The sequence below is a fragment of the Phyllobates terribilis genome, unplaced genomic scaffold (genome assembly GCF_046119375.1).
Source record: "Phyllobates terribilis strain yellow unplaced genomic scaffold, ASM4611937v1 Scaffold_2__4_contigs__length_985480577, whole genome shotgun sequence".
Lineage (NCBI taxonomy): Eukaryota > Metazoa > Chordata > Amphibia > Anura > Dendrobatidae > Phyllobates > Phyllobates terribilis.
The window spans coordinates 936,150,841-936,162,750 of NW_027362762.1; the positions used below are offsets into that span (position 1 = coordinate 936,150,841).

General features: G+C 42.4%; 1 protein-coding gene across 1 annotated transcript; it reads left to right on the top strand.

The window, feature by feature from the left end:
- Positions 1-2,191: 2,191 nt before the first annotated feature.
- On the top strand, positions 2,192-7,866 carry LOC141237967 (carbonyl reductase [NADPH] 1-like). The gene is made up of 3 exons (XM_073668382.1): positions 2,192-2,595; positions 5,193-5,300; positions 7,268-7,866. The coding sequence occupies exons 1-3, from the start codon at positions 2,310-2,312 to the stop codon at positions 7,702-7,704; spliced, it is 831 nt and encodes a 276-aa protein (XP_073524483.1). The 5' UTR covers positions 2,192-2,309; the 3' UTR covers positions 7,705-7,866.
- Positions 7,867-11,910: the final 4,044 nt, after the last annotated feature.

An 11,910-nucleotide genomic window follows, 5' to 3' on the forward strand; every position in this document is an offset into this window, starting at 1 on the left:
TCTATAGCTCTCACAACCGCATAAAGTGAATTATGTAGAAAACATGACACATTTTGTTGTGAGACGCCATTGTTAGCGACCCTATATGCTATGTGTTAATCAAATAGACCATTAATGACAAGACATGTTGGATTTTTTTTTATATAATGTGGACTGTGACTTAAAATTGGGGCAACAGTTGTAACTGGGTGTGAAAACATCCTCAAAAATGGTGGTGTGTGTTATGTAGTGCTATAGCCAGCATTTCTGTCAGAATCTGTGATGGAGACTCGGACCTGAGTGGACACAACCATAGAAACTGCAGGAAAAATGAAGCAGAACGATCCCCGTGTTGGAAAGTCACGTAGTCCATGTTCACACATGAAGGAAATGCTGCGGCTTTGCCACATATGTATTAGACACCAGAATGCACAATCCGCACTGATTTTTTTTTTATGCCTTTTCACTTTTTTCTCAGATTTGACAGTGATTTTTTTTATCTTGTATCTTGTTGTGGGGAGAAATGCTGCGATTCTGCACATAAAACACAGTGTAAGACTTTGCATGAACCATTGATGCTTTCCACTGAATCTATGGGAAAAAAACACAAGCAAAAAAACCCCGCTGAGTTCTGTAAGATCTATCAAAGGGGTTTTCTACATTCACAAATGTCTGGCTGCAGTTTATTAAAAAAAAAAAAAAAACAGTAATGTGTGCTTTATTCATCCTCCCCAGGTCCAGCGCTGGGTCTATGCCCCTGCTCCTGGTGTCTGTTATTGACTACAGCACTGACAACAGCACTGCAGCCAATCAGTGAGCTCAGCAGCTCTGACCTTGTTGACGGTACAAACCGCTCACTGATTGGCTGCATTGGTGCAACCTGTGCAGGCGCACAAGGGCCCAAGAGGTAAGGGGGCCACATTCTCCTCCAAAATGTGGAATTGTGCATTATGGGGAGCTATTCAACTGCAAAGGGACCATACATTGTTCTTGCACAGGAACCCTATTCTGGAGGCTGCAGCTCTGTCTGGGTGGCGTCCGCGCTACAGACAATAACTGATACCAGGAGCAGCGGTGGAAGCTCAGATCCAAACCTGGGGAGGGTGAGTAAACCTTTTTTTTTTTTCCTTTTAAAAAAAAAAAAACTGCATTGGTTTTCTGAAGCCTAAAAAAACTCTTTAGGGCATGTGCACACGGTGCGTTTTAGACGCCAAATTTTCCCAGGCGAAGACTTTTTGTTGTTGGAGCTGTGCAGGGGCACTGAGGCTGCTCGGATACAGTCGGCTTCAGAGCACCACTTACAAGCTCTATATTGGAAGCAGCTTGTTAGCGCTGTGCTCCTTGCCTTGCTTGGAAAACGGCCACCACTGATTAGCTCCAGAGGTGGTCAGTAACCTAAACAACCTAGTACATTGCAAAGTTGTTGGTTTTTACAAGCACTTTGCAAGTTTAACTAGAATGTTGAGAAAATCCATTCAATTGTTTTTCCACCATATTCAGACATTCATTCTCCTCATTCATGTGCTATCCGGATTGTTTTTTAAGACTGCAAAACAGAGGTGCGTCCTTTTTTTACCCGATTTGTGAATTAAACTCCTCAATTTAAAGTCTACAGGTCCATGAAAAACTCCTTCAGCTCACTGAAGGCATCCTAGTTGCATCCAAGTGCTGTCCGTTTTTTAATAACCCTTTGCAAGAAGATTGAGAACCGTTCATCTGTTGTTTGTTTTTTGTTTGTTTTTTTGCCTATAAGAAAAAGTGATGAAAAACTGATGGTAAAAACTGAGATACAGACCAAGCACTGATGGAAATCTGAACCAAAACACTGATGGAAATCAGACCTTTTTTTTTTTGTTTGGTTTTACGTCTGAGAGAAAATACAGACCATTAAAATTTAGGCCACGTTCACACTATCAGTATTTTACATAAATATTTGCAACCCAAAACCAGGAGTAGGTGAAAAAGGCAGAAGTGGTGACGTGTTTCTATTATACTTTACCTCTAATTGTTCCTCTCTTGATTTTATCTGACAAATACTGATGTAAAATACTGGCCAAATACTGAACATGTGAACGAGGCCTTAGAGAACGTGGATCTGTCGTGTGAAAGTGTCATGGAGGAGCCCATATGTAACTTAGCAGCGTAGTTGTCCTTTCTGCCCACTAGATGGCAGCATTGTCACACAGGTCTATGGGCAGGAGGCAGAGATCAGTCCTTGCAGGGAGGAGCTCTGCTGTTTTCTTGCACCAGTTCCTCCAGAGTCCAGTTATAAGAAGCTCTGCCTGTGTCTTTGCTTCCCTCTTCTTCTGCACATAGTCAGAGCTGTCAGCATGGCTGGAGTGCGAGTTGCAGTAGTCACAGGCGGCAATAAAGGTGTTGGACTGGCTGTGGTCAGGTCCCTGTGCAAACAATTCCAGGGGGATGTGTATCTGACAGCCAGGGACCCCAAACTTGGAGAAGAAGCTGTTAAGGCCCTGAATAAGGAGGGCTTGTCCCCGCACTTCCATCAGCTGGACATTAATAACCCGGTCAGTATCCAGGCCCTGCGGGATTTCTTAAAGGAAAAGTATGGCGGTTTGGATGTTCTGATCAATAATGCCGGAATTGCATTTAAAGGTACGTCTACTGGGACCGCAGATCCTTAGAGGGCAACTTTTGGGACCCATCGCGTCCATATATTCTACAATGAGCATGGTGTAATACTTTATCTTTCCTGTGGTGGCGCTGTAGGAGAATTGAACCCTTGGCTACTAGGTTGCTTCACTGATCACAGTTGATCGCTGGGGGTCCCAGCAGCGGAATAATCTGCATTCAGTTTATCGTAGTCTGACCTTTCTTAGGCTGTATGCCCACGTAGTGTTTTTCAAGCGTATATGCTGCGGAATTTCCGCAGCGTAAACGCTTGTGAAACGCTAGGTAATCCGCACCCCATGGTCCCCCAAGGGGAATCCGCAAGTTCTATGCACATGCTGCGGATTTTTCCGCAGCGTTTTTGATGCGCGCAAAAATCCGCAGCATGTCCATTAATTTTGCGTTTCCGCAAGCGGAATTGCCTTTGCAATGCAATAAAAAACGCAAGGCAATTCCGCATGTGGAAAACGCGCGATAAATGCACGATAAACGCGTGTGGAATTCTGCATGCGTTTTTCCGGGAGAGGACATGCAGAAAATTTCTGCTTCATTTCTGCAACGTGGGCACATAGCCTAACAAAGGATTGTCTGCAGCAGAGGACCCCTTTATAATCTCTTCACATATTGTAGTGCTGGGGCTTTTATAATCTTGATCGTGGGCCGTGGGGTCATGCTGGGGGTTGTAATAGTCTGCAGGATAAAGCGGGTTGTACCAGGCTCCGTCCACTTTTGCCTGAAATGCACAGTCATGCTGAGTTTGGTTTTCCCTTTGACTTCTATTCCAGGTCTCATTTTCCTACTTTTTCTTATGAAGAGTTTCTGTTTTATTTTTTTTCTCTATATTACGTACTGTAAATCCGGGTCTTGATAAAGCTGAGTGACTTCCAAGTGTCATCCCGCTTTCCCAGTCTCCTGAAGGGCATGTTATGCCGAACTATGCAGTGATGCATCTTCTTCTCCGTAGTCGTCCATGATCATTTTGGTGCATCTTTAGTCCGTTTAGTGTACATTTATACCATCTTTATATCACTTTGTGAGTCTATAGTGCAATATACTGTATACGGGATAAAAACACATTACCAGCATTTACTGTGAGCTGTAAAATAAGTCACAATGACCGGTTCAAGTGAGAAAATGCTTCTGGCTTCTTCTATTTTATTTATTGTCGGGGTTTTTTTTGTTTTTTATTATTATTATTATTATTGCTTTTTTTTATGGACACTCAAAAAAGGCTCCTATTTTTACGGATAGTCTCCCGGTTTACTTGCGCTTGAATAGCATGTCTACTGAGGAGACAGTAGGCTGAACCCCCAGAGAGGCAGGTATGAAAGTTTGCCTGGTACTGAGCAAGGCCTGGAGTTATTAAAAAAGCAGAAAGTGAGCAGATATTGAGAGCCAAGCAGGGTGACTGTAGATTTGGGTGTTCTGCAGTGTTTTGTGCTGATTCTGGTCATCAGGTTGGAAAGGCAATTGTCTTTTTAAAAGCATCTGTCAGTAGAATCAAATCTCCTAAGCCGTCTATATGGGCATGTAGGTCATAGAAAGCTGAATAAAATGATACCTTGATATCTGCGATCCGATGTCTTATTTCAGAGAAATCCATGTTTTTCTTAATATGTAAATGAGCTGTTCAGATCTATGGGCCGGACATAGATCTCCTTGAGAATCTGCTTCCAGAGATTATTATAAATGAAAGGATTACCATTGTGAGACATGTAGATCAGGAGAGCAGACTGTCAGTCATTACATGTCTCACACTGGTAACTCCCTCTTTCATTTATAATAAGCCCTGGAGGCGGAGTCTCGGGGAGATCTATGTCCGGCCCATAGATCTTAACAGCTCATTTACATATTAAGGAAAAAAGGGTATTTCTTTGGAATAAGACATCGGATCTCCGATATCAAGGTATCATTTTATTCAGCTTTCTATGACCTGCATGCCCATGTAGACAGCTGAGGAGGGACGATCCTACTGACCGATTCCTTTTAAGGACTGTGTGAAGTAATAGTCCTGAGTGTCTCTAGTGAAGCGAACAGGTTACAGTATAAGTGTCCAGGTAATTTTCCAACACTAAGCAATCGTATTATTTGTGCCTCAATTGAATGTTGGAACCATTAATTAGGGCCATCCCAACTTAGGAAGTTGCTGATCGTTGGGACTCCCGCCGATCCCGATGGCTCTCAGATGCCTGGATTGGGTAGAGAGATGGCCACATTTGTGCCACTGCCGCCATTCACTATCTGTTAGAGATAGCTGAGCGCTGAACTTGGCTTACTGCCATCTACCCCTTGAAAAGGAGCATTTTCTTGTCCGGTTCCTCAGGATCAGCAAGTTGTCACCTGCTAAGTTGGGACAACCCCTCTATCCATATTGTAAACCGGCTCTCATTGATAGTCCTCTTTTATTGATCAACCAGTTTGATTTCTTGTGCCATGAATATCTTGATTGTTCGGACACCCCTCTGATCCCTAGAAAGGAGGCTTAGCCTTGCCCCCCATTTCTCTGGTAGAAGGTTCATCACACCTGCTCACTTGTTCTCCATTCGTGCCTATTACGTCAGTAACATGACCTCTTTTTCCAGTTGCTGACACAGCCCCATTTGCCACCCAAGCGGAAGTCACTCTGAAGACCAACTTCTTTGGCACACAAGATGTTTCTAGAGAGCTACTTCCGATTATTAAACCAAATGGTAAGTGCACAGAGATGGTTGGGGGTTATTTAAGGGGTTCAGTCACATAAAAAAATGTTAAATGTAAATTGATGAAACTAATATACTTTAATTGTAAAACTCCATCGATGACTTTGTTTCAGCAGAATAGCTCGCTGCCACAGCAGAGATTCTCCTCTCCCTTCTCTGCGTTGACACCTTCCTAGTGACCTCCTTGAAGGAGACTTTGTCTATCTTTTTTCATTACCTAGGACAGCCCCCTTTTTCTGTAAGGGGTCTGGCTTGGCTTTCACTCCCTGACAGAAGTTATGTCGCTTATCCAGGTTATGTAAATTAAAGCTTAGAACCTGACGTTAAATTTATCCATTGGTTTTATAAATTACTCTTTTGAAAGCTGAAACCCTCCCAAATTTAGTTTAGGTTATGAAAATAAATTGGCATCAATGCTGAAATATTGATCATTTAATGAAAGCAGAATGGTCAGATTTTGGCAAGACAAAAGTTTTGTCGCCCACAGAAAGTAATGTGATATTCAAACAAATAATTATCTTAAAATACAAATATATGTTGCATAACATTGGTGAATGAAGTTGTGGTGCTATTAGAGTCATGTTTAATATTTTGTGTGACTTCCATGAGCTTGAAGGACTGCATCCATGCGGTTCAACAATGATTCATACAATTTATTAATGAAGTCATCAGGAATAGCAAAGAATGCCATCTTACATGCCTCCCAGAGGTCATCTAGATACTTTGGTTTTGTCTTCCAAGCTTTCATCTTTCATCCTACTCCAAGCATGCTCAATGATGGTCATGTCTGGTGACTGGGCTGGCCAGTCCTTGAGCACCTTGATCTTTTTTGCCTGGAGGAACTTTATTGTAGAGATGGATGGCTGAGATGGAGCACCATCCTGCTGGAATGTAAGAGGTAGCTAATACTTCTTGATATTTTAGGCTATTGATATCGCCTTCCACCTTGCAAATGTTTTGCACACCCCCATACTGAATGTAACCCCAGACCATGATCTTTCCACCACTAAATTTAACTGTTTTCTGGGTGTATTTTGGATCCATACGGGCTCCAGTAGGTCTCCTGCAGTATTTGCGGCGGATGTGGTGTAATTCTACTGAAGATTCATCAGAGAAATCCACCTTCTGACACTTTTCCAGCGTCCATCTGTTTAGCAGGCTGTGGGACTTTACAAATGCCACACGGTTTTTTATTTGCCTTTTGTTTAGTGCTGTCTTCTGGGCACTGATTCGACCATGGAGGCCATTTCGAGACAGAATCCTACAAAGTGTTCTAGTTGGCACAGGGACTTGAGGTGACCAGGCTTGTTGGAGCTCTGCTGCAGTGGAAGAGGGGCTTGCTTTGGATTTTCTAACCAACAAACGTTCCTCCTGAGCAGTTGTCTTGCGGGGTCTGCAGGACCTGGGCTTGTCAAACACATCTCCAGTCTCTTCAAAACTTTTTTTAATTCTTTGTACTTGACGCTGAGACACATTAAAGGTGCCAGCCACCTCTGCAGTGGATCTGGTCTTCAGCCTCTTGATAATCAAGGCTTTGGTCGCAGGGTGGATTTTTGGCATGTTGTCAGAGCTCAAGTTGCAGTTCAAGTGAAGGTCTGGGGTGCTGGGTTTCTTTTTATACACACCCACTAATTAACCGATCATTTACTGAGCATTGGTGAGGATGTAAACTAGGATTGGGTGCATTATATGACCAGACGACACAACTTTTGTCTTGCCAAAATCTGACCATTCTGTGTTCATTAAATGATCAATATTTCAGCATTGATGCCAATTTATTTTCTTAACCTAAACCAAATTTGGGAGGGTTTCAGCTTTCAAAAGAGTAATTTATAAAACCAATGGATGAATTTAACATCAGGTTATAAGCTTTTATTTACATAACATGGATAAGCGACATAACTTCTGTCAGGGAGTGTACACTTTTGAAGTGAACACCATGTATTTTTCTCGTACAGGAAGAGTCGTCAATGTATCCAGTATGGTCAGCCTCTCATCTCTCGCGAAGTGCAGCCCCGAACTTCAGGAGAAATTCCGCAGTGACACCATCACGGAGGACGAGTTGACGAAACTGATGGAGAAGTTTGTGGAAGATGCCAAGAATGGAGTCCATGAAAAAAATGGCTGGCCAAACACTTCTTATGGGGTGTCCAAAGTCGGGGTGACAGTGTTGTCCAGAATTCACGCACGACAAATAAAGGAGACCAGGAAAGGGGAGGGCATTCTTCTCAATGCTTGCTGCCCAGGGTGGGTGAGGACTGATATGGCAGGTCCTAATGCCACCAAGTCCCCAGATGAAGGTGCCATAACCCCAGTATTTTTGGCTCTTCTCCCTACTTCAGTGGATTCGCCTAATGGGGAGATGGTGATGGAAAAGAAAGCCGTCACCTGGTAGATGTAAAATTCCCGTGATTCCGTGTAACTCCTAAGCCGCTATACCCTTATGTTAGCTCTTGGTCCTAAGATTCGCACTCATTGATATGATGAATCCTTTTCCTTTTTTTTTCATGTGAAATGTTTTTTTGCACTTAAAAATAAACGATGACTTTACCTAAAATGTCTGATTTTCTTTTTCTGATCTTGTACGGTTGTAGCATCGGCGATATCCCACCAATATGATCCTGAAGGGACCAAAGAATGCTTTTCTATTCCTTAGGTCTCATTCACTAAGGAATGAGACCTACTTAGAATTTGTATTATGGCAAGAAAAAAGCAGCTAACAGTCTATTCAGTAGGACTATCAGCTGTGTATCCACCAGACTTCTGCACAACACAACTGATGGTCCCAATCCCATTTATAAGGCAAGAAATCCCACTTATTAAACCTGACAGGGCACACCTGTGAAGTGAAAACCATTTCCGATGACTACCACTTGAAGCTCATCAAGAGAATGCCAAGAGTGTGCAAAGCAGTCATCAAAGCAAAAGGTGGCTACTTTGAAGAACCTAGAATATAAGACATATTTTCAGTTGCTTCACACTTTTTTGTTAAGTATATAATTCCACATGTGTTAATTCATAGTTTTGATGCCTTCAGTGTGAATGTACAATTTTCATAGTCATGAAAATACAGAAAAATCTTTAAATGAGAAGGTGTGTCCAAACTTTTGGTCTGTACTGTATATAACCCAATAGAAAAATGGAATCAGGAGCAAATCAAATAAAAGTTAAAATTTTATGACCAAAAATCAATAAAAACAGACATTATTCAAAGGAGTAAATAATTCAAGGGAGAGAGATGACACCAAAGTGCCACGTAATAACAGGAGTAATACAAAATAGGGCAGGGAAAAATATATAAATATCGGACAATAGTACAGTAATGGGGACTAAGGTCTCACATGAACATAATTAGCCAATAAATTACAGCATGATTCATCCCATGAGAAACGGGAACAGCAATACAGATCCAATCCAATGATTAAGTCACATGCTTGCTTCAGGGAGTTTATCTGACCTGTGTTTAGTTTCTCTCCTGATCTGAATCCTGTTCACTGAAAAAACACTGAAAGAAGTGACACGCTCTATTGTGCAACAAAAAAAACATGCAAAGCACAAAATACTGATCAAACAATAACCAAGATGTGTTGATCAAACAATAACCAAGATGTCTGCATGAGACTTCTGGAATCTCATAGACTTTTACTACTGTAAAACGCAGCTGAAAATTGGCATAAAAAAAGCATAAGAAAAAACGCCTAGTGTGAACATAGCCTAAGACTAAAATGAACAAAGCCAGTCTTAATAACTGGGGCCCTACTTGTCTGCCATTTTGGAACTGACCCAATAAAAATGTTATTTGGCCTTTGCAGATAACAATCTACAAGGCTAAAAGTATAACGAAATTTCCCAGTATTTAATAGACATTCGTCCTTCGATGCACAAAAGATCTCGTGTATGAAAAGTGTCCTTGTGTCGCCAACAATCTTCTGGTATTAAAGTTCTCAAATTCCTGATATGGACGTATGTAAGTGGTGTCCGTACGAGGTATATAACATGAACTACTGTAATCGGGATGAACGCGGCGAATATCTGCAAACAAGCTGCTCTACCGGCTTACCACCATTTTCATTTCTTCAAGTCCTTGAGCCCCTTTGGCCTTCACTCCTCTTCACTTTAGATTTTTCCTCTTTGCCTTATAAGAGATATAACTTATTTTGTTTTTCAGGTAATGTTACTTATGTTCTGGGAAAAAGGGGTGATCTAAACTTTTTGGGGCCCCCATCCACTATAGACTGCTGAAATTGATGGATTCGGCCAACATTAGTCTAATGTGTATGGAGGGCTTATCATTCATTCAATTACTGCTCCAGACCACCGGGGATGTTATCATTCATGACTATAACAGGGGCATTGTTTGTAGTTGCCTGGCAGCTCTAAAAATGGCTACCTTGACCAGGCTTGGTGCTAGCCACTCCATTTACCAGATGCTAGGGGTTGCCTTGGCCTTCATCCTTTAAAGCCTGTACAGGAACCTGGGCTGACGCATGGCCCCCAGGGCCAGTGCAACGGAAATGGCTGCTTGGTCAGAACCAGGAGGGCAAAGTACAAAAACGTCAGACAACAGAATGGTCAATATATGCGCTGAGATCAGAAATAGGGAAAACCCACTAGAGCCCAGAAGCTGAAAATCAATGGGCAAGAAGACAGATATCTGGCAGCTTCCAGCAGTAAGCTGGGAGCCTTCATATGGTGCGGTGCTGTCTAATTGGCCAAGGTAGGTGTTACACGCACGCCGCTAGGTTCAGATAGGGCGAGACTGGTTTCATGAATTCTTTGGAATCCTGGGGGAACCGATACTCAGGGCGACCATATACCATAGGCTGCAGCTTCTCTCAGGCACACGATAGATTCAATTGCTGACCAGACACATTTGACGAGTCTTTTTCAACAGTTTAACAGTGGAATCTGAAGCACGGCCAGTGCAATTCAGGGATATTACAGCAACAATCTTCATTACAGTACAGTCTGAGTTTCTTGAGCAACCGACTCCAGTAACAATCCACTAGTTTCTTCACAAAGCACAGTATTACAGTCTCTTCAGTAACCTAATTCAGCATAGATTAGATCTCTTAGCAGCACACTTCTATGCATACACAACCACAGGCTTTTTCTTCACAAGGACACAATAGTACACAGCATTCTTTATCCTGCATGGAGATGGAGGGGGGAGGGTTTAATGAAGGATATGATCCCTGTCACACAATTCCTTCCAGTCCTTATCTTCCTGCCCGATAATACTGTGCACTGTTAATTCAGGGAGTTTATCTGACCTGTGTTTAGCTTCTCTCCTGATCTGAATCTTGTTCAGTAGCCTTCTGTCAGATCCAGATAACACACCACCATCTTTCTCTTTGGCTTCAGCCAGACTATAATAACAAGTTCCCCACAATCCCCCTTAGGTGGGGCTTTGCTAAAACACTCCCTGTCTCCTGCGACTGTGTTAACCCCTCTAGTTGCTGGATACTTCTGAAGCAAACCACTTCCTGTCTTCTGTGATTGTGTTGACTCTTCTAGTTTCTGGATGCTTTTGAAGCAACAGCACTACTTCTGCATGTCACATAGGGAACTGATTATTCCAGTTGACGGTACTACAGGTCCGAGCCATCCTAATCAGTGGCTGGACAAAGCCTGCGGCACCTAGAGCTTCTGGTCCCATCATTTTCCCCATCACCGTACCACTAGCAGAATTAATACGGTGGCACCTGTTGAAAGAAGCACTAGTTATAGCTGCAGGTCCCAAAGGAAATATGCCAATTTCTATACAGCTCCAGACTACCAGGAATTAGTGTTTAAAACCACCAGGGATGTTATTCATTCCATTACTGCTCTAGACCACCAGGGATGTTATCATCCCTTACATGACAGTTCCAGACCACCAGGAATGTTATCATTCATTCCATTACAGCTCCAGACCACCAGGGATTACTGTTTCAAACCACCAGGTATGTTATTCATTCCATTACTGCTCTAGACCACCAGGAATGTTTTCATTCATTAGTGTTACAGACCACCAGGGATGTTATCATTCATTCCATTACTGCTCTAGACCACCAGGAATGTTATCATTCATTCCATTACTGATCTAGACCACCAGGAATGTTATCATTCATTCCATTACTGCTCTAGACCACCAGGAATGTTATCATTCATTCCATTACTGATCTAGACCACCAGGAATGTTATCATCCATTCCATTACTGCTCTAGACCACCAGGAATGTTATCATTCATTCCATTACTGCTCTAGACCACCAGGAATGTTATCATTCATTCCACTACTGCTCTAGACCACCAGGAATGTTATCATTCATTCCATTACTGATTTAGACCGCCCGGACTTTACTGCAGACCCCTCCACTGGCCTGCTCATTGGGTTTGTTGTCTACGGTCTCCCCTAAACCACCAGGAATATTTGCCTTTACTGAAGGAGAATAAATGGCCATTTTCTAGGTAAACTATACTCTGCTTCTGTAATGCCATTGCTAAAAAGGGGTTGAAATTAATATGAGTAACATAAAAAGGTTTGTTCTTAAATCTGCAAACATTAAGGTGAAGGTGAAGACAATATCTCCCCTCTCCTCTCTTTAACAACGACAAAT

Coding starts and splice junctions, on each gene's coding strand:
- LOC141237967 (XM_073668382.1), top strand. CDS start 2,310: ATGGCTGGAGTGCGAGTTGCAGTAGTCACAGGCGGCAATAAAGGTGTT. Junction 2,596..5,192: donor TGCCGGAATTGCATTTAAAG/GTACGTCTACTG, acceptor CTCTTTTTCCAG/TTGCTGACACAGCCCCATTT. Junction 5,301..7,267: donor TCCGATTATTAAACCAAATG/GTAAGTGCACAG, acceptor TTTCTCGTACAG/GAAGAGTCGTCAATGTATCC.